This window comes from Lepidochelys kempii, chromosome 11 (assembly GCF_965140265.1).
Source record: "Lepidochelys kempii isolate rLepKem1 chromosome 11, rLepKem1.hap2, whole genome shotgun sequence".
In the NCBI taxonomy this organism is placed as follows: Eukaryota; Metazoa; Chordata; order Testudines; family Cheloniidae; genus Lepidochelys; species Lepidochelys kempii.
In genome coordinates, this window is record NC_133266.1 from 10,400,343 (window position 1) to 10,423,904 (window position 23,562).

General features: G+C 44.7%; 1 protein-coding gene across 12 annotated transcripts in view; it reads right to left on the reverse strand.

Annotated features, from left to right (window-relative positions):
* Window positions 1-23,562, reverse strand: part of SEMA5B (semaphorin 5B) — a 363,565-nt gene that overhangs the window by 159,488 nt on the left and 180,515 nt on the right. For 9 of the 12 annotated variants that reach the window (XM_073305098.1, XM_073305088.1, XM_073305090.1 and 6 more), the window contains 2 exons: window positions 15,997-16,202; window positions 332-431 (listed from right to left, as the gene is read on the reverse strand). In XM_073305098.1, coding sequence (XP_073161199.1) covers window positions 332-431; window positions 15,997-16,150 — 254 coding nt within the window. In that variant the 5' untranslated portion in view covers window positions 16,151-16,202. Of the gene's footprint in view, window positions 1-331; window positions 432-11,747; window positions 11,924-15,996; window positions 16,203-17,291; window positions 17,386-21,090; window positions 21,160-23,562 lie in introns of those variants that run through there. The other 3 variants (XM_073305096.1, XM_073305091.1, XM_073305100.1) reach the window with 3 other exon arrangements.

Sequence of the window (23,562 nt, forward strand, 5' to 3'; positions counted from 1 at the left end):
AAACCACCAATAAATAAACCATAGGTCTCAATCCTGCACTGGCAGATCGATGGACTACGCTGGCCTACTAGAACTTTTCTAACATCTGTTATTCTCTGGGAGATAGCAGCTTCCTGTTTCATTTTAATTGCATTTCAGATGGTTTAAAAAAATAGTCGTGATTTTGATTCTTTGCAATTTTATTGAGATTCTAAAACCCCTACATAATTACAGCCCTCTCTTTGAGAAAGAGAGAGAGAGAGAGAGAAATATACAATCTCCCCTGAAGCCAGTAACCTGCAGGGAAAGAGCTTGAATAGCAATCCTGGTCTAATTACAAGATTATCTTTACCTTGCTCCCACAACGAGCTGATTCCTGTTGGCATCCAGTGCGAGCTGAGAAAAGTCATGTACACCTGGATAGGTGAAATTCGACACCCAGGGCTTCAGATCTGCAAACAAAATGAAAAAGCAGAAAACAATGATACAGCTCCAGAAACACAGAGTTCACCCCGACATTCACTAATGGTTTTCCTACTGAGTATCTGTCAGAGGAAGGATAATTAATAATCTATTTAAAGTGCTTCTGTTTATTCTGAGCAGAATCTGCAAAAGCTGCATAATAATGGAAGGTTGTCTCAGCAGTTATTTTCACATCCACGATGCCCAAAAACTGAGTGTCAGCGTGAACTCTGAACAGACATCATGGTGGCTTGGTTTATTCATTTATTTTAAAAAGTCTATGCGCCAAATTCAGAACTGCTGCTAGTGGTGCAATCTCACTGAAGTGCCATTCAGGGTAAAAAGGCTGGTCTAGTGGATAGGACACTAGACTGGTACTCAAGACTCCTACGTCAACAGGAGTGATGAGGGCCATACAGTGCCCAGACAGAATTCTTCACCGGGCCTGAATATGGCCCTATACAATACATGTACCTTATTTATCTAGCTTGGATTTGCCATGCTAGGCACTTCCTCAAATTGCAAACACACAAAAGTTAAATGCTAAGCAATAGAACTGGGCATCCTCAGATAGGCAGAAGTCCCGCTGAAGTCAACAGGAGGCCCATGAGAGTCACGACAGTTAACACACTAACATCTATTGAAAGTTCCAGGGGAAAATGTTTGTGATATAATAAAAAAAAAGTCTTAAAAAAAAAAAAGAGTCCAGGTCCATGGCAGTTCTTAGAAGTAATGCTAAGGCATTTATAGATTTTTAAGGCCAGAAGGAACCATTAGATCATTTACTTTGACGTCCTGTATAATGCAGGCCATAGAACTTCACCCTGTTACCTCTGTGCTGAGCCCAATAACTTGTGTTTGACTAAAGCATATCTTCCAGAAAGGCATCCTGTCTTGATCTGAAGATAGCAAGACATGGAGTATCCACCAATTCCTTGGTTAGTTTGTTGCAGTGGTTAATCACCTTCACTGTTAAAAACATATGCCTTATTTCTAATTTGAATAAGTTTAAACATCCAGGGTAGCAGAGGCAAAAATAAGAACCATACCACCATCTCTCTAGTCCTTTTATGACCAGAGGGCCAAAAACTGTGCTCCCATTTGGTGCTGATCATAGGGACCGACTTTGAGATTTCCCAGGAGGTACTCTACCTCCCTGGTCCACTCCAAGCCCCGTCCCCACTTCATCCTTTCCCCCAAGACCCCACCCTGCCCTTCTCGCCCCTTCTCCAACCCCTCCCCTCACTCCACCCCCTCCCCCCAGCACCTCCTGCATGGCTGAACAGCTGATCATGGCAGGCAGGAGGCACTGGGAGGGAGGGAGAGACGCTGATCAGCAGGGTAGCCGGTGGGTGCTGAGCACCCACAATTTTTTTCCTGTGGGTGCTCCAGCCCCAGAGCACCCATGGAGTTGGCACCTATGGTGCTGACAGTAGGGCTGATCAGAAATTTTCTGATCAATTCTTTGAAGCAAGATGTTTTGCTGAATCTATTACAAATCTGACACGACTTTAGTGAAAACACGAGTAGGTTACCATTGGAAAGCTGCCAGTGTTCCAGGGTCCACAGTTCTGCAGCAGAGAGCCCTAGCTGGAATAGCAACCATTATTCAATGAATAGCATATGTGACACTGACAAGAATGTCAATTTCACATATTCCCTTTCAGGAACATGTTTTCAGTGTTCCCAAACCAAATTTTCCAGGGTCTTCGGTTTGCAAGATCGTCTGCTAAAATTTGCACTTTGAAAGCAAATTCCAAAATACTGAAATATCTTGTTAACCGAACACCCCCCGCCCCAAGTTTTGGCCGGATGAAGCTGGAAGGATAATTACGATCCAGCACAGTAAGGGATTTCAAAGTGAAAGTTAATGTCTTCTATGTACTTGCCAATCCATGGAGCAGTGATCCTTTCTACCCACCCACCTGCGATCATGCTGTTATGTTCTGCATGACATAACAGATTCAAAATCAGCCCACTAGAGCTTTTAAAATCCGCACATTTAATTTATATGTTAAGTATGGGTTTAGGTGCCTCACTTTAGAAATCCATGTTTGAAAATTTCGGTCTTAATGTTGTGGGGGGAGGGATAGCTCAGTGGTTTGAGCATTGGCCTGCTAAACCCAGGGTTGTGAGTTCAATCCTTGAGGGGCCCATTTAGGGATCTGGGGCAAAAATTGGAGATTGGTCCTGCTTTGAGCAGGGGGTTGGACTAGATGACCTCCTGAGGTCCCTTCCAACCCTAACCTTCTATGATTCTTTGTGCCTCAGTTCCCCCATCTCTACACAGGGAGTAATAATGCTTCCGAGTCATAATGCTTCTGAGTCACAGGGTATGCACTGTTTGCAAAGCACTTTCAGGTCTTGGCATGCTTTGAAGGGGCTTCAGAAGTGCAAGGTATTATAACAAACGGCTGGGTATCTGCTGGTTAACCCCAAGCCCTTCTCATTGCAGCAATCAGGAGGGATAGATGAAGGCTAAATCAGACCTGGAGCCACCAAAACCTTGAGAAGCACCCTGGACACTCTTCACCTTGTCTCCCATGTCCCCTTAGCCTGCCCTGCCCTTTCCCAGACAGACTCTTTCTTCCAAGCTTCCACATTCCCCAGGATGTTCTCATGTCTCTCACCCACGCCTGAATTGCTCCTGAGTGAGTGATCTCCACCCACTGTGATCAACTGTGCACTGAACCGTGGCCTGGTGCTCTGACTCAGTGCTGAGTCAGACCCCTTATGGCAATGGATTTAAACATCCTGCCTCAGGGCTTTTCAGTGGGAGTCATGGGTTTCCTGCACTGCTCAGGATCGGGCCCTTAATCTTCGCAAACAAGCATTCATATCACACTAACCTGGCACATGGAATGCATGTACCCTCCTCTGCTATTCAATACAAAGGTGTGAGGTACGGAATAATTCAGCCAGCCTAATCTTCAAGCACTTCCACCTACTGAGCAGTCCTCTGAGACCTTTAACGGTGTGCTAGCACCAGGGAGGCGTGATGCTTTCACCTCTGGCGACGTCCTCACTAATGCAGCTTCGACTTTTCTTCCTGTAGCTCTTTAGCTGCAGAAACATTTCTGAGCCAAGCAGCAGAAGCTGGAAGAATAACACCTTTCCAGGCAGGTGAACCAGCGTGTTCATGTTGTCTAATGCAGGAGGTCAAACACTGTCTAAGGTGGAGGAAGGGAAGGTCAGCACATAACCATAGAACCTTTCAAGGATCCAACTTTTATGCCATAATTTCTCTGTTTTCCTTCTCTCCTACCAACTATTTCCCCCTCCCCCCAAACCAACCCACTATTATAATTCACTGGCAAGAAGAGGATTTCCTCATCTGCTGTTCTAAATGAAATCTCCTCACTACGGAGAGGCCCAGTCCTCAGCTCTTCCTTTTGATAGCAAGCTCTGACAAATCACAGGTAAAAGAACAACAATCCTAATGAAAAAGCTGTCAGTGGCTCAGTTCTTGCCGCAGACAGTTTAAACATCAAGCAAGCCTATGAAATAACAGGCACTGTCCCGCTTTCTATTTACTACTGCAGGTGGCACAATTTATAAAGAAACCTTTCCTGATTATTAAATTAAAGGCTGAAAGGAATAATCTTCATAGCAAAATTAAGCTTTTAAAGGCATGTCGCTGGAGATTATTAAGCTCAGCGTGGTTCCCAGCTAAGACTATCTAACTGCAAGTGATGGGAATTAATGCCAAACGGCACATTATCCTCCCCAACCCTCTTTTCTATTAGAGTGAATGGATAAAGTGGAATGGAAATCCAAGCTGCGAGAGAGGATGTAGGTCTTTTTCATTCGACACATTAAATCCTGTCACTCAGACCACAGGCATCCCTAAGGGCAGCTCAATGCTTTTATTTTAAAATGAGCCTCACTTCTGTGAGAGTAAGTGTTTGGCTGGGCCTGTCCCACCTTAGCAAAAGTTTACACATATGGACCCAATGAACTCTAGAGTTTGCTTGCATTTGACCTTTCTCCAAGAGCTGATTTTTCAGAGCTGACTTTTTCATTTGGCTGGAAGCCCTCAGTGCTGAGGCATGTTTACCTTTGCAAATTTATCTGTTTAAAAACACTATGAAAAATTAAAACCCAACGCCCTGGCTCGGCGTGTCAGCAGCAGGGGCAGGAAATCTAGGAAACAAATGACTTAATGGCAATCTGCTCATCAAGGCCTCCTTTGTGCTTCATGTTTCTATTTCCAGGGGGTTAAAGAGCCACATTGTCGCTTTCTCCATGTTAGTACCCCAAAGTGTAATGGTTTCAAATACAGCCCATGGTCTGCAATGTGATCGAGAGCCCCTGAACTTTTGCTGGCCTATTTGCAGGCCAAGCTGGTTCACAAACATGGCTACAAAGACCCAGGACCTTCATAAAAAACATCAGTCCTCCACGCATGCACAAAGGTGGGGAGAAAAGAGAAGGAATTTGTTGCATTTTTTAGGCTGGGGTCAGGCACAATGCCATTTGGGAGGTTAGCCACTGATCCTGCTAGCACTTCATTGTGCATTAATCACCTGAATGTAAACAGGATGTGGTGAAAGGGCTGGATCTAAAGACAGCTGAAGCCAGCGGGATTTTTTCCATTAAGTTTGGTGGGCTTTGGATCAAGCTCTAAATGTGGAAATTGTCTCATAAACCTTGTTATGATCACACTTAATCCCATGTCTCCTCCAAAATCCCCTTTCTCCATCCCATTCACACCTTGCATGTTTATGAGTAAAGAAGCAGGAAAGCAGAGGGCTTGAGACATCTCTGCATAAAGGATTCCACCTACAGTTTAATTTCACTTGTGCCCACATAGAGCCTCCACCTGCACTGGAGTGCAACAGTCTCGTGCAACCTGCTGCACACCGTGTAAGGATCAAGATGTTAAATACCTGCATCCGGAAAATGCAAAACCCTCTCTAGGTGATAAGTAGTATTCCTATTAGAGGTATGCCGCTGTAATCCACCATCACTGTACCCATTTATTCCCTGTTAGAAATGAGAGGGTAGCACTGGAACACATAAAAGATAGAACAGAAACATACTGAAATAGGCAAGATTGGAAATTAATGGGAAGGAGTCCCCCAGGACCTCACTCCAGAAACAAACCCAAAGCAGAAACTCCGTTAATTAGCCTTCAGACTACAGATTTATATTATATAAAGTTCCCATAAAATAAAGCTGATTCAACATTAAAGGCCTGCATAATGGAACAAATCATACTATTCTCCTAGGCGCCTGCCATAAATAAATACCTGCTCTGCCAACACTCAAACCCACTTTTGTACAGGGATAACCTGACCACACATGGAGTGGTTTCCTAAGTGTCTCAAGACGCCCTCCTAAAAAGATTTAAACTGGCTTCACTGGCTGCATGTCACAAAACACGGAATGGGTATTTTTCCTGGTGCCTGAGTTGTGTGCATGTGAATTTAGCCTCCATGGAAGGTGCGCCTATTTGACAGCGTTGACATTTGTTTATCCATAGAACAGGTACAGTTAAGGCAGTGGCCATGAAAGTATCTCACACGCACCCTTGTAATGTGTCTCAACTCTGACAGGGAGGGACCACCTTTAGTTCAGTCTTCATGCCCACTCAGCCACTGGCCTCTCGGTTGGGAACGGTCAATTCTGAATGGTCTTGCATTGCACTGGATCCCACCGCTGACCAACAGATTTCCTTGTAACAAAGGTTCAGGTTTCAGGCTGAATACAGTGATGATGCCTCCTCCCCAGCAACAGACCCATCTTTGAGGCCTCTAATTTACTTCGCTGGGTGTGCAACCTCCTGTAACTCAGCCCACTTCAAGCTATCTTCCCTTGGAATTAGCCTCAATGGTGGCAGTGGCTTTTGTGATCTGGGCTCTTTTCTGCTACAAACTGAACTGAGACCATGGTCCTCATTTTATATAAACCGCTGAACAGACAGCATCAGACGGTGATAACTTCCCATCAGCACCAGCAGAGACTGGATCAGCACCAACAACCTAGAAGGGAAAAGGCTTTAGATGCTACCCCCAGGCCCCTGAGGTCAGTGTGCTTTGGTCATTGCAGAGAGATTCCCTACAGCGTCCACATAAAATCCTAGCACCATCAGTGAGACACCACTTTATAATTCCATCATCTAAATCTTCTTTACAGCTTCCTTCTATCAGCATGGACATTTTCACAGCTGAATAAAAAACTACAATTGTCTTACAATCCTCAGACCACGTAATCTTAATATGTGATTCACTGTCAGTTTAATAACCTCCTCCTTTGAAATTCTGAATCTCTCTCTGTAGGTCACACTATGGGGTTAGTGCAATAGTCTTTGGAGAACTGAGTTCCAATCCTGTGCAAATGAGCTGTGTGGCCTCCTCCTAGTCCCTATTGTACACAGCGCAAAACCAAACCACAACGTGGCAAAATTAGCAAGGCAACTGGAAAAATCTATAGATGCATTGGCAAAATTGCCTAAACAAATATGCCAACATTCAGACTTAACTTTACTCCTGAAGCCAGAGATCTTGGTGTTACCCTGCGTTCTCTCACACACACACACTTTGCTATATTGTCTTAATTGTGCACTAATCACATCCTTGCCTCCGATGAATCTTGTTGCATCCGATGAAGTGAGCTGTAGCTCACGAAAGCTTATACTCAAATAAATTGGTTAGTCTCTAAGGTGCCACAAGTACTCCTTTTCTTTTTGCGAATACAGACTAACACGGCTGTTACTCTGAATCCTTGCCTCAGTGACTGCAATTCCTACTTCCCCTGTCTTCCTGAATCCCTGCTCTACAACCAAAGTTCCAGGGATTCAGAATGCTGCAGCCAGGCTACACTCTTGTTCTAGGAAATGGGGCTACATCATCCCAGGATTGCTGGCATCCTTTCCACAACTCTCATCTCCAAATTCAATTCAAAATTGCCTCTCAGATTTTCATATCTTCCTTGATTCCCCCAGCCTCCTTCTAGGACCTCATATCTACCCTCCTGTAACCGTAGCACCCTCCTGGCCAAGATGGGGTCTGCTCTGCAGGCAGCTCTGGCCAAGGAACGCAACAGTGAAAGTCCCTTCCACCCCAGGAGCACCTGTTCCAAACACCTCCTCCCAACCCCCCGGAGGGAACACACACAAGAATAGTAAAGTGAATACAGGAAAGGGAAATATTTATTCACAGAGGGATGAATGGAGAAAAATCAGGGGAAAAGACAGGGAGAGTGCTAAAACAGAATTGCATTCAACACAAGGCCCTACAGGCCCAGTGGTAGCACAGTCTGAAAGGGCAGACACCGAGCAATGTCTGCACTCCGAGTTCAGGAGTCCTGGGCAAAATTCCAGTCCAGTGCTGAGTCTTGAGTGCTCCTGGTCGTCTTTGGAGCCAGTGAACTTTCCCCAACAAACCCCTCCAGGGCCCTCTTCTGCCACTCTCTGCAAAGCCACACAGAACGACCACCTCCCCACTTAACTAGCTAACAGCCTTCCTCCTTATACCCAGTACAAGGCCACAAGCTCCAGTACTCCCGGCCCCATGCAGCTCTGGGCAGCAGTGATACTGGGTCCAGCTCCCATCTGTCCTTCTTGAGCGATTCCTCCCTGGCCTAGTGCTCCTCCTGGCTCCTGTCCTGGAGTGTCCCAGATCCAGGTAATCAGCACTCCCCCGCTCAGGGCAAACATTTAAAGGGGCCATGCTCTCTATACCCCAAAGGGGTTATAACCCCCCCCCCCATTTCACTCAGTCTCATTTCCCTCTCATTTCCTGCCCATTCACTCAGCTCTTCCAATACTGGCCAGCTCCACCATGAGAGGAACAATGAGCAAACTCAGGATGGCATGAGAGCCACATGGAATCTTGTTTCCACCGCTCCCTTCCCTTGAAAAGCAGTGACAAAGGAAGTACAGGAGCTACCAGTGCCCCCCACAGCCCATGCTGTCCAACAGCAGGCAGGAAGGGGCAGCCTGGATGGAAAAAGGGAATAAAATCCCTGTTCTCTCCCAGCACCAGGAGGGAGAAAACAACTCTTCTCCCCTTCCCTCATCAACCAAGAGAAGGAAGGAGACAGCAGGCGGCTCTCCTCCTTCCCAGCAGTAACAGAACAGAGGAGCTGAAGACCCACTTCGTCACTGAGTGGAGTCACAGAGACACAGTGTCATTGCCAACCCAAGACCGCTTTGTGGCGCTCACACTCTCAACAATCCACAGTAGTTCCCTAAACTGAACTTCCCATGGTCCTCCCATCCTAAGTTACAAGGAAGAAATGAGACCTTGTGACTTGAGCAGAGACCAAGGAATCCCAATAACGGCTCTGACACGGAATCCCTTTGTGGCCTTGAGCAAGTCACTTAAACTTTTCAGTGCCTCAGTTCCCCGGACTGCAAACTGGGGTTAATGACTCCTCCTTAATTCACAAGCATGCTGCAAGGCCTAATGACTTGTAAAGTACTTGCAGGATGTGATGTACGGCAAGACTATGTGTTGGTACAACATAACATGGATCATCTCAAACCTTAGGTTCCTAAATAATGATCACTTTCTCAAAACAGGAGTTGGCTTGCCAAATTGTTGCAATATGGACAGAGAGGAACTTATTCCAAAACCTCTTCACCGTACAAGTACAATTACTATTATTTATTAGCTTTTTTTATTACTATTGAGCAGCCAGTAAAGTGTTGTGGTCTGTTTTGAAGAATCCCCAGTGATTCAAAGCCCAGGTAAAGAAATGCCAGATAATCCCTATGAGCTAGATCATGACAATACAGTCTGCTCTCATTCGGTCCCTGGAGCACCCTGGGAAGGAGATTGTGAGGCAGAGAGTCACATCTGCCCTCCTGGATCCCTTGCTGCTCCAAGGAAGAAGTAAACTCCATAGATCTATACCAGAACAGTGTGTGCTGCCTGATGCACTCTAAGGTGGAGCCAAGGCTCTGCCATCCCCCTCCCCTTCGGGCCCTCCCAACCACTTGCACAATGGGGGTGGGGGGCCTGCCGCAGCTCTGCAAAGCCTGCTGTGCCCCTCACTCAGCTATCTGAGATCTGGGTCGCCAGTAGAAGGCAGTAAGGGGACTTTACACCCTATTACTAACTTGCACGGCTGCACTAGCCAGACTACAAACTGGCCCCCAAGTCAGCTAATTTAGAGCCTGTTTGTTGCTTTAAGCACATTCCAGGGCATTTAAACATTGTGACCCATTGTCTACCGAGACAAGCACTGAAGCTGTCACACAATCACATTCATTGAGAAAGATAAAACTAGTTGCCCATGCATCACTCATTGCTTCTTATGACAATCTGATCCATTTAATCCCTCTTTTCAGACAGGAAGGCAAGTTGCATCTTGGCTCTCAGAGCCACTGGCATCTGATGGAAAAAAAAAACAAACAAAAAAAAAACACTCTTGTCATCACTCAACCTTTCCAGCCAGCTTCTCCCACATCTGGGGGTGGATTTTACATTACCTCTACACTCACGTCTATGCCAGCAATTTTGTGCCAACAGATGTGTTGTATAAAATTCAGAACCACTATCTCCCCGATCAGATCCTGCAGAGTCCGTAGAGACTCAAATCCAGTTAATACATATGTTTTAGACAAATACAACTTACTAGGCTCCACACAGGTGTAACTGGATGAAAGTTTATGGCCTCTTTTATACAGGTAGTCAGGCTAGAGTATCTAATAGCCTATTCTAGCCTTTGAATATATAAATCTATGAATGAACATCAACCTGAAAATCCTTTAGGATTGGGTTTTAAATCTGCAGATTGCCAAGGCCTTGATGATTCCCTTTTTATTAGCACTGGGCAATTCTTAGAAGGTTTTAAGTAGAGAGGCTCAAGCTGCAAAATTCAGACCCAGATTTCAAACACAGGGACCATATGGTACTAGGGCACATTAATGGAGAAAGAGGACCATTTGTGAAATGTAGTCCATGATCATCCTCCAGTATTAACTTTCACTTCCTGTTTGAAAGAACATCCAGAAAAGTTCGACTGTGTATTCAAAGCATTTCCACATGTATCCGGTCTGCATGCCAAATCTCCTGGGAACTGGCTTCCTACGAAACACTTCCAGTATTTCACAGCCTCACCTCTGTCTAGTGCATTAGTGTGACCCATGGTGAATGTGAGTTATAGGCCCCTCTCAGTACTGAGGATACATGCTTGTTACTACCTAGAGAGCATTAGCACGAGGTATCGTCTTATGCTTTGAGTTCTAGAAGTCCCCAAATCTGTCTCCTGTGTGTCAGTCAAGATGATGGCTATTACATCAGTACATCCACTGTGTGTACACATGGAAATCCAAAAAGGGAAAGCTAATCAAGCTGTCTCTAATCTCAGAAAGGTTATCCCAACCCGATGGCTTAACCATGGTAGAGGAGATTATTTGCCAGTTGTATCTATCCTTGCAACACTCTGAGCAGATAAAAAAAATGTGTGTTAGGGTTTCCAAGTAAGGGCTTGATCCTGAAAAGTGATGAGCGCTCTGGCTCTGCTTCAGCAAAACACTTAAACATGTGCTTAGCTTTAAACACATGAGTCATCCCATTGGCTTCAAGTTAATCATGTACTTAAGTGTTTTGGTGGATGAGGGTCACAGTGCTCATCATCTTCAAGGATCAATTCCCCTGATAGTTAAAGGATAGTATCAATTAAACAGTTCTCATACAGGGATACATTTAATTCAGGCACAATGAGATCTTTGGAAGGAAGGTGTTAGTGAAGTGCATCATGTTATTGTTATTTACAACAGAAGGTGTGTACAGAGGCTAACTAAATCAGTTTTGCAATACTATTGGCTCATAAACTGAATCTGTTAAGGAGCAACATTACGCAAACCTTAAAATCCAGAATGAGCTCTCTGGAAAGTATATATTTGTTTATATTGAACCACCACAGAAAAGTTGTTTTTTTCTGCTTCTCTTTCTTTTGCTGGGGATGCTGCCTGGGATTTGCAAAGCAGCACTGCTTATTAACAGCACAATTTCATGTCCTTGATCCGACTAATTCTGAATGATATATTCAGGACTCAAAGCAATGTTGCATGCAGCTGTTATCAGAAATTAAGCTAGTGGCACCTAAAAAACACCTAGCTGCTCTTCAAAACTCTACATGGATTCACTCCTCTATGCTACCTTTTTGACCTACTCGCAGCCAATTCCCTCTGCTCCACAACACTTCCTCGCGTGCTTCTCCTCTGCATCCCACACCCATGCCTCTTCGTGGTTGAGGGTCGCTCTTTCACTTGTGTTAGCCCATCTCTTTAGAACTCCCTTCTTCTCCTCTCTGTGAGAGGCTCTGAATCACTCCCCTCCTTTAAACCTTACCGTAAAATCTTCCTTTTCTCTGCAGCTTGTGAGCGACTCTCTCTGTTTCCAGCATTTTATGAATGAAGGGCACTTTTCCCAGACCCTTTTTATCCCAGAGGCCTTTCGGCACAGCACACTGAATCCTTTTTATCAGTTCTCATTGTGTTGATTTGCAAGGCTCGTACGACACCATTGATGAGTAAGCACCAAAGAAAAAATATTATTGTATTAAAAAAATACATTGTACTGTATAGCAGAAAGCTGTTGTGTGAGATTTTCAGATGGTTGCCAGAGAGCAAAATTACTTTCCTAACCATTGTTCAATTATTTATGACTTTATTGCTAGTAATTTCAAAACAAATTCTAAACCAACCCTGAGGAAGAAAATATCAGACTCATTTGCTATAGTTCCATTTTCAAGATAAAAAAAAAAATACTATGAGGTTTTCTAATAGAAAAAAGAAATCCACAGCCAAATGCCTTTGAGGTCAAATAGTCTGCACCACTGCAGTCTTAGGCACATGTTGCTGTTGGTCACCCATCAGTGTCACATTAGCAGCTAAAGTTTCAATTCCCTTAATGGAGATACCAGGGCAGCAACGGATTTTCCCATATTAACTTTGGTTTCCCCCAGATATTTGGCCAGAAATACCTCTCAGACTTCATCCCACAACTCTCCTCCTTTTTTAACTAAATTTTTGGTTAGGAATGCCAAAAATCAAGCACACTCAACATGAATGCAAATCTTTAGCAAAATTTCCTATGGGTTTTTCATACCTGGGTGGTGGAGTTCATGGATGATCGTGTGTATTGATTGGAAAAAAACACACTAACGGTAACAATGTATTAGTGACCAATTCAACTGTAGTGTGGGTGTTTGGCAGACTATCGCGCAAATCCAAGAGAAATAAATCATACTCCATTATCTTTCAGCCACGCAAAGTTAAAACAGCCTTTTGTTTCAGTACAAAAAGCACACATTTAATAGCTCCCCATAGATCTGAATGTTTGCAAGTTGGCCGGTTTAAAACAAAAATAAGAACAATGCATTTATATGCAGCAAGCTACGTTCATGCTACCCAAGTCATATTCATCTGGTAGCAGGTTACAATCACACATCAGCCCAAAGTAAAATCCCAGATTAGAACACTCCCAAATCAATTAAAACACCAGGCAACAGAAAATGCACCCGGACATAATTCAGGAGAGAGCAGGTACCTGCCAATAGGCCAAATTTTGCATGCATGGAAACTTTCACCAACAGTTATGATAGGACATGGAAAGCTGCCATATATAACACCCTATGTGGTTGGGGATTTAACAGTCTTAGTTACCTAGCTCAGTCCACCTCTTCCCTATGTATCAGCATACATATGATGGCTCAGGTCAGCTGAGGCAGTTTTGCTGACAGTTCCCCCACTGGGGGACCTAAGCAGGAACATCCCCCCCACCCCCAACACATACTAATAATTAATAGGGTGTCCCCTTAAGCTGCTTGGGCCCTAAGCAATTGCTTCGTCTGCTTAAGCCTAGCACTGGCTCTGGTCCCCACGTTGTGTATGCTTGAGGAGTGGAGGTAGAGGAGGAGAGCTGCACTACCAATATTGAAACAAGGACTCCCACAAATAGGTCCATCTTAGCCTATAATAACTCCCATGTCCCAGGGTGAAAGCACTGGCTGATAGGAGAGAACTAAGGACCCTAGTAATTTGTTTAGTCATTTAAACAACATTCTTTCCTAACCATAACCAATAAAGAAGGCAGCATGAATTAAAAAACAAAACCAGAGAGAAGTAAGAATTAGTAGAAATCTGACATAAAAAGCTGTTCTCAAGTGACTTCTGGCTAAGTTTGGCAGATCCAGGAGATTCAGAATGGACAAACACATAACATATCTAATTCTACATACCATCGCACTGGCTCGGACTTTGTTCCTGTGGAATGGATAAATAAACCTCGATAGGACACACCTTGCCGCAAAAGACTTACAATACTAGTAGACAAGACAGAGAGTGGTGCCCTACCTTGACCCAACTTATCAATAACCAAGCCAAGACTAGAACCCAGAGTCCTGACTTCCAGTCCAGTGTCCTACCCACTAGACCATGGGCAACAGCTATGGAGATGTATGGGGTCTTGGGAAAAGGAATCCTCCACCAGGCTGTGGAGCATCAGCCCAGCTGCTCCATAGGCTACAGTATCATCAGCTGCCCTTGCATTCCCACTACACAGTAGGTTATGGCCCATGGAACAAGGTATTTGCGGACCTACTGGCCACAACCCTCCTGCTTCATGCTGCCATGGAGAGAGCCTTCACAGAACAGTACTCTGCAGCACGTAAGATGTGGATTCCCCAGTCTGTTCCCCTTGCACAGCGGAACTGCAGTGGTTCCAATGCGTTCAGCACTTTTCATGCCCACTGGTGTCGGCGCCAGGACAGGATAGAGCCTTAAGAGCTGTGACGTGCTTTTTGGATGCATAACACTCTCGTCCATAGATTTTTGAGTGCTGCTTGTAGCTAAGGAAGGGAGGTGCCTTTAATTTCATTCTGCATATTTTCCTACAGAACATCTTCCGCAGGGCTGCATAACCTAGCACACAAGACTACAATGTACCGAACAATCACCAGGAAACAGGTGCAGAAAACAAACAATAACCATGAATCTAACCAAAGTTTAGAGGACCCATGTGAGGACATTTGCCTTAGATGGCTGTAATTTTCATCTCTATTTCTTTCCTATAATTGCCGGGCTCTAATTAATCCATACCAGAAAAGAGCAGCAAAAGGGAAAAGGAATGCTCTGGGTTTTGTGTGTTCCTGCTATGCCTGATTAACACAAAGCAGTTTGGCAAATGAAGACACCCATCTTGAGCATCAACATCTCCAACTGGCTTTTCAGGATCAGCATAAACATGATTCTAAACTTCACATGGGCTCCAGAAGCTAACACATCTTAAAGATAGATCCTATAAACTGGTTCTTTGTGAACCAAAAAAAAACCAACAACGAAAAAATCTGTCTTTTGGATAATATTAAGACACCCAACTTTTCTCTCTCTTTGTACTTGTAATATGCTCATTACTGTATTATCTGTTTAAATAGCCAATTAAGTTCCAACACATTTTTTAACCTCATGGATTTCTTCTTTCACCCTTCCCCAATAAAGCAGAAGGTCAGCATTATTAAGCAATTAAAAATCAAGGTTTATTTATGCATTCTACAGAAACAAGGTTCGAGCCAATGCCCTATTATGTACTGTAGGCTTAAAGTTTTGCTAATTTACTTTAATCCACTTAAACCTTTAAAGCATGGATAATGGAAAACAGACAAGAAAACGGTTTCCAAATGTAAAGACAATAGCTTCCTTCCCTCCAAAGAAGCATAAAGCCTTAGACAAGAGCCCTAAAAGGTCATCAAGGAACCCTTCAACGTCTCCTTTCTCCCTAGACACCCCATCTCAAAGGTCACAGAAGCCTCATTCAGATGCCCTCAGCAAAGAGCCTAACCACAGATGCAATGCAATCCCCCAAAGGGGAACCAAAATCAATACTTCAACATTTAGGAGGAAGCTACAGCAGGCAAGGAGGCTCAACGCACTATGGCAATGGTGTATGGAACTTCTTGCTCAGATCTGAGGGTGATGAGGGCCATGGAACTATATGGATGAGTAGACAGAAGCGCTGACGGAATCCTAGGGGTATCACTACTACACATAACAACACAGACCATTTATCTGGGATAAGGACACAGTTCTTCATGGGAATTCTTAAGCTGCAAGACACTAGTAAGAGGCCTGTGATGTTTTTATGTGTGGCACTGTCGGCCTCTGCAGTTAAAAAGGCTGCTCTTTTGCCTCTAAGGTCAGAAAAATCAACAAGAACAATGGAAGCAACTAGTGACTATTTTATTATTATTGTCTACACAATAATCTTGCTCTAAATGTCCAAAATAATAAATGTGCCTTGCATTCAAAGATCTGAAAAAACTTTCCAAGTATGAAATAAGCCTCATATTAGCCCTGTGAGGTTTCTAAGCATTATTGAACCCACTTACGGATAGGAAACTAAGGCAAAATTCAGCGAGTCGCCCAAGATCACAGAGTCAGTGGTAGAATGGTGAAGAGAAACCTTGAGGACTTATCTCCCAGCCCTCTGCTTTGACCTCGCCACTTCCCAGGACACAGCACTGTAGGAAGGACTTCAGAGCAGATTATCCAATTGTACCTTGCAATCAAGCTAAGACATCCAAGGGAAGAGAATCTCTTACCTTCGAAAGCAATGGTGGGGTGTTCTCTTCTGATGCATTGCTGTTGCTCAGTTTCAGGGTATTCAGGTGCATTCTGTGATGCTGAGAGATGAAAAGTGAGAAGGAAAAGGCTTGCCAATGACAGAGAAATGCCCTTTAATCTTGATACAACCATGATTGGAGGCCTGCTGCAGATCTAGCTTCCAAGGCAGGCCCTGAGAGGATACCTGCAATGCAAAGAATTTCATTTTAGGAAACATACATCCCTATCTAAAGTCTGCAACAAATCTCTGGGGGTGGTTTTCCTCTTTCATTACAAACCCACATTAACTAGATGTGATAATATTCAGTAAACAATACACTGAAAAATTAAGTGCCTTTATACAACTCCTAGCATGCAATACCAACAAAATTTGTAAAGATACTGAAATGTGCAAATACTCCAAATGCATGTTAATGGCTCAATATTAAGTATAGGCATAATTCAAGTAATGCAAATGCCATAATAAACTGCTTAAAGAGACAGTAGGAAAGAGGCACCAGGTAGCAACATTACAAATTAAAGCCATAGGCTATGTTTTATTCTTGTCCCTATGGGTTTTGAATATTGCCATAAAGATGATCAGTAACTCTTCACACCCTCTAATATCTGCATCTGCAGCAACTACTGCATATTACATCAAAAATTATGTTAAAAGAACATTAAGATTGCAAAATCAAGCACTCAGAAGTTAGGAAATGCCAAAATTAAGATTGCCCCAGCTCCTCAGCTGCTCCCACCGATTAATTCCCTCATCCCACCACACCCCATCCTATCTCTCTTCTCCTCTGCATTCCGGAATGGCTACTTCCTCCTTTCTCTGCCTCACTATCTGGCTTCCAGCAGTTTATTGAGAACACAGGAGACAGTCTGCCTGCTGCAGACTGGAGCATGCTCAGTGCAGACAGAATCTTTAGAGAATTTAGCTGCCGAACTAACAAGTTTCTACTGAGCATGTGCAAACTGAGATTTTTTTTCCAAAGGCTTATAACTTGGCCCGATGTGGGCAGTTTTTCATGGGAAGAGCAGAAGGTATGTCCCTGACACCAGGGCAACCCCCTCCCCCTGCCACATTTCAAGTGCCTGCTCCAAAGCAGGGGGTAGCTACAGCTTTTCAGTGAAATGGTTGCAAGAATTTTTTAAAACACATGCAAAACTATGTATTTTCCCCTAATTTTGTTCTCAGAAACAGCTGAACCATTTTAGCTGAAACTTTCCAAAAAAATGTAAGCTGAGGCAGAAATCCACAATAGAAAATTTCAGCCCAAACAGTTACTTGTATGGTAAGCAAGTTGGGGCAGGGGCAGTCTCTTTGTTCTGTGTTTGTTCACCACCTAGCACAATAGGATCTTGATCCATGATGGGAGCTCCTATGGTAATACAAACAACAGATAATAAGAACAATAAAGTTTGGCAAAGTTATAAGCAACTGTAATGGTCCTCACTAGGGGTCTAGTTGGGAAGTGTGGCCTAGTGGTTACGGCCACAACCCCTGACTGTCATGGGGGTTGTGAGGAGGGGAGCCTGGGCCCTTCCACTCCACCGGGCTCCAAACCAGGGCCCTTTGGGCTACCAGTAGCCTAGCAACCAAGTAAGGTTGCCAAGTTTCTAATCACACAAAACTGAACACCCCTGCCCTGAAGTCCTGCCCCTTCTCCGAGGCCCCGCCCCTCCTCGCTCCATCCCCCCTCCCTATCACTCACTCTCCCATATCCTCACTCACTTTCACCAGGCTGGGGCAGGGGTTTGGGGTGCAGGAGGGGGGTGAAGGCTCTGGGTTGAGGCCAGGGATGAGGGACTTGGGGTACAGGCTCCAGCTGGGGGTGCGGGCTCGGGTTGAGGCTGCAGATGAGGGGTTTGAGGTGCAAGAGGGGGCTCCAGGCTCGGGGTACAGAGTGCAGGAGGGGGTGCATGCTCCACCTGGGGGTACAGACTCTGGGGTGGGGCCAGAGATGAGAGGTTTGGGGTGCAGGAGGGGGCTGGGGCAGGAGGTTTTGGGGGTGCATGCAGGCTTTGGGAGGGAGTTTGGATGCGGGAGGAGACTCCATGTTGGGGAAGAGGGTTGGGGTGCAGGAGGGTTTAGACAGTGGGGTCCTGGAGGAGCTTACTGCAGCTTCCAGGGAGCAGCGGCCAGGACCCTGCAGCCCCTAGGCGCATGGGCAGCCAGTGAGGCTCTGGGCACTGCCCTCGCATCTTCGGGCGCTGCGACCTGTTCCCGGCCAATGGGAACTGCTTAACAGGCATTCGGGACACAGGCAGTGTATGGAGCCTCCCTGACCGCCCATGCGCCTAGAGACTGCAGGGACGCGGTGGCCACTTCCAGGAGCCATGTGGAGCTAGGGCAGGCAGGGAGCCTGCCTTAGCCCCAGACCCCCACTGCGCGACCGGCCGGACTTTTAACAGCCCGGTCAGCGGTGCTGACCGGAGCCACCGGGGTCAAATTTCAACCGGGCGTTCTGGTCGAAAACCGGATACCTAGCAACCCTACAACCAAGGCTGCTTAAGGCTGTCCTCACTGGGTCTCTTCCTCTCATCCCCCCTCCCACCGGGGTCAGCTCAGTCCAAGGCCTTCCCCTGGTGGGGAAATCCAAACCAAAAAGAAGTAAGAGGGAGTTACCAATGTCCAAGGTCACAGGATACTTCCCTCTCTGGTTGTACCTGGGGTGGGTCCTCCCTTCCCTCAAGGAGGCCCCCTTTGGGCAGCTATATCAGAGCCTTTAGGCTTCCCCTCTGCTGCTGGAGCTACAAGTCTGCTCACCTCCAACTCTGACACCCAAATAAGCTAATTGTTCCCTGCTTTTTAATTCCTCCAGCAGCTGGAGCATTTGCTGCAGGTGTGGCGGGGAGGGGCTGGCTGAACCCAAAATAATTCCTTAACCCCTTGTTGCCCAGTGTGGGGTCTGTGCACACCATTACAGCAATTGAAAATGGGATCCTAGAACAGGAAGCGTCAGGCAATTTAAACTATAGGCAGGCTCCACGTACCATAGCAGTTCCACGTACCGTAAGAGACTACATCCAATTTAAATCCTTACTTGAGCATACTCAACCCAGCAAGATTCAGCAAGTTCTGTCTGAAAAAAACCCCTCAGGATTTGGCTCAGTGGCAGTTTTGTCTGACACAGTGAAGTCAATGGAAAACCTCAGATTGGTTGCAATGGGTTTCGATCAAGGCCCTCAAGGTATTCAGAATATGGCCAGAGGATTTTTCAAATCTTTTGCCTCCTTTTGAATTGCTATGAGCACCATCAATCCCAAATTATGTCACTGATTGTTCTGACAGACATAGCAATTTCCTGTAATATCCTTGAAAGATATAAGTGTATTAAGTTTATGTATTATTAAGGGCTGGGATTGTATGTAACCTCTCAGGGGGGAGATGTGACATACAGTGCAATCCCATGCAGCATCTTTGTGGTCCATTGTTTTAATGGAGTGGTTTATATATGACTATGTTCTATTCCATGGAGGAGGACTACTTTAGCTCCTCCAAGAACTAAAAACTGTGGGTGGTGATTAAGGCAAATCAGTCAGGTTGTAACCCCCTTCCCAGAGAGGTACCACCTCCTGCAGAGGCTCACATATAGTAGTTCAAACTAGATTCTCCAGAGAACAACAGACAAAGGCCTTTTGGACAAATAGCCTGAGTTTCTTCACACAATGCACGGTCAACTTGTTGCCAGGGGATGTTCTGAAGGCCAAAAGTATTACTGCTCTGGGTGACCCTAAGCCTTTGACTGCCAGATGCTGGGACTGGACTTCAGAGGATGGATGACTCAAGAATTGCCCTGTTATGTTCATTCCCTCTAGAGCATCTGGCATTGGCCACTGTCGGAAGACAGGATACTGGGCTAGATGGATCATTGGTCTGACCCAGTATGGCCATTCCTATGTTCTCCTGTTGATTCAGGGCCTTCTTTCTGATCAAGCAAATGGGTGGGGAGCTCTAATCCTTCCGGAAGGCTTGGAAGGACTTGTACTACTAGGGCCCATATGACTTATAGGTGATGTTTGGTAAGCTTTTTAGCATGTGTATAGGTTCTTTTATTGTTTTCAATAGGTTTTCTCTATAATGCTTTCACCTTAAGAACAAACACACTTCCTTAGAAAGAGCTGTGTGGTAACTGACACCTATGGGCAATGACTCTATTCATAGCCTCTGGAGAGGAAGCAAAGTGCAGATTCTAGCTTGTTTAGGGAGTCTGGCTTGCTGGGAATATCACAGTGTAAGGGAACTGTGCAGCCTGGAAAAACACTGGTCAAGAGGGAGTGAGGAGCAGGTCTCCGCCCAAGAGCGGTGATGGCTGGGGGCCAGAAACCTTTAAGTGGATGTCCTTGATGGAGCACAGCGGGGGGAATATAGGTGTAGTTGCCCTAAACTGTGACAAGTATTACTGGCATTTAGCTATTCTCAGGCCCCAGATTAGCACAGATTTCATGGAGGGGTTTTATAAAATCCCACCACGATTCTCCTCAAGAGGGAGATATATATATATTTTCTTTTAAAAACACAAGCAAGTAAAAATAACGAGTGGCACTGGCAGAAATGAGAGCTGGAAAATAATTCAAAGTTAAGGTTAGCACAGTCTATAGCTCATGCCATTAAAGACAAGGCTACTGCAGGGATCACACACACACACACACACAAAGGGTTCTGGGGAGATGTTACATGCAAACCACGCTATGATGGGAGGCATCAAAAGAGGATAGTGTGGGGAGGAGGAGTTAGGGCAGTGGCTTCAACAGTGTTACAAGTACAAGCCAAGCAGCAAATCGGGAGGGAGGGGGGAAGCGACCCTAACACATCCCCTCTTGTATCAAAAACTTTATCACTACACAAGCGAGCAAGGGACTGAACACAGCAAATATTCCCAATATCTAGGAAGATGTGCTTTGAATCACTCTCTCCACCCTGGGTTCCAGAGAAGGTAGCATGCAGCCTTCCTCCACTACAAGGTGCTCATTATGGTAGAGGATGTCAAAGGGGGGAGAGGATCTGGGAGCACCTCACCCAAAAAAGGTGACCTTGATTGACACTGTTGAGTTGCAACAATAGCCAGATATAAAATGCTCACCCTTGACACAAAGACGTGCTACGCCGCCTGCACATTCCTGTGATGAACTCCTAATTCACTGTGAAGTCTAGAATCAGGGGGTAGAGAAGCCCAATTTTCATACTCTCCAGGATCATGGAACCATAAAAGCTGCAGGGAGAAAAGACTCCCAATGTCATGCAGTCCATTCTCCTGCTAACGCAGTGTTCCCTATTGTACAGTTACTAGCATTTTGTCCAGACTAGTTGTAAAATGTGCCAAGTGATTGGATTTCTGCCACTTTCCCTGGGAGACTATGCCACAGCCCAGTAGAGATATCAGTGTTCCCTAGAAAGTTTTCCCTGATAGTGTAAATTTCCACTCTCTCTTTAAAGGTTTACCAGTGTTATTAAATCTAAAGTTGTATTCAAGATCATTATTTTCAAAATGATACCAAGGAGAACCAAGGTGAAAAAGAAACCTTAAAAAAATCTAAAACTTAAATATCTGTGAAGTTCCCACTACTCTGAAAAACTGAACAAAAATCAATGCCATGAACCCCTTGAACTGAGACCCACTGTAATCAATGGGAAATGCATGCTTGGATTTTTAAAAAATAACTTCAAAAGCCTTTTTATGATTGGGTGGGTAAGTTTATGGTTTTATTGAAACAGGACATTGGAAGCTGGGAGCAACAGCAGACAGAGGTGCATTGGCACCAAGATATTCAAAATCTGCATTGGACCAATACACAAAATAAATATAAATGTTATACAACATGACAGCTGAGCAATACAGTCATGACAGCCTAGCACAGCAAACTACGCACTGTAAAAAAAAAACTCCAACCCAATGCGGACAAAAATGCAGTCCTTGCTATATTCATATGTCATTGCTTGCCCTAACCACAGACTGCAGCCAGCTGGAGTTCACTCTTTCAGACTGTTTCAAAAGGCTGCTTCTCAATATCAAGAAAAAAAAACAGAGCTTTTCTCTCTGCCACCAGCAGTTGGTACATTTACCCATTAGTGCTGTTTATATTGTGAACAGTGATCTGTCTTACAACAGAAAATGATACAGTGCAATTATATAACACGTTTCAATCACATTTACAGAACTAGACTCCCTTCTAACATACTGAACTTTTTATTTTTTAATGCTAGATACATTTGACTACATAAACCATTTTCCAGATGCGTACCAGGGAAGAGTATCTCTCTCTTTTTTTTTGTTTTTTTTTGTTTTAATCAATGCACTGTGGTTTTGTTTTCATTTTTTAAACCACTGACTTATTTCTACTTTTACTTCCATTTAGACTCTGAAGTTCTTGGTTCTGGCTGGGATTTGTTACTTGTAGATGCATCAGTCTCTACAAGCTCCTTGCATGGCCCTAATTAGCATACCATCATGAGGACCTAAGAATCTCCAAGATATTTATCCTCACAACACAGAGAAGTATTATTACCTCCTTTTTACAGAAAGGCTAAGTGACTTGCCCAGGGTCACACAGGAAGTCTGTAGCAGAGCAGAAACTTGAACCTGGGTGTCCAGCTTGCACTCTAACCACTGGGCCATCATTACTCTTTCTGAGTGTATAACTCACTGGGAGTTTATCTCTTTTGAAGCACTCACCAGCTTTTGACAACATTGTTGTTTCTCATACAGGAGTAAAACAATGCAAATCAGGAAATACAACAAGACACATTACTCTAATCTTTGTTATCTTGACTTATGTGAATAGTTCGGACATCTCCACATAAAATAAGAAGTTACTTAACTTACTAACTCACATTGCAGGCACATGGCATGGAAGCATGAAAGGGAGCTGGGAAGAAATGGTCTAAGGTATGAGCATCTATAGGACTAGATAGTTCAAGGGATTCATAGATACTAAGGTCAGAAGGGATCATTATGATCATCTAGTCTGACGCCCTGCACAACGCAGGCCACAGAATTTCACCCACCCACTCCTGCGAAAAACCTCTCACCTATGTCTGAGCTATTGAAGTCCTCAAATTGTGGTTTAAAGACTTCAAGGACCAGAGAATCCTCCAGCAAGTGACCCGTGCCCCATGCTACAGAGGAAGGCAAAAAACCTCCAGGGCCTCTTCCAATCTGCCCTGGAGGAAAATTCCTTCCCGACCCCAAATATGACCATCAGCTAAACCCTGAGCATATGGGCAAGATTCACCAGCCAGATACTACAGAAAATTCTTTCCTGGGTAACTCAGATCCCACCCCATCTAACATCCCATGGGTAATGGGATTAGAAGCATTCTATCTCTACATCACCATTTGATTCCAGCTCACCTTGGTAGTGACCAAGGACGTGATCCAAAGACCACTGAAGTCAATTGAAAGACCCCCAATGACTTCAGTGGGCTTTGGATTAGATACTACAAGATGATACTCTCTAATGGCAGCTTGGTGGCCCAGTCTGAAATGAGTCAGTGGATCTCAATCCACTTCTGCATGGGCATGTGTCCAAATCAGAGGAGCCACCAACTGGCATTA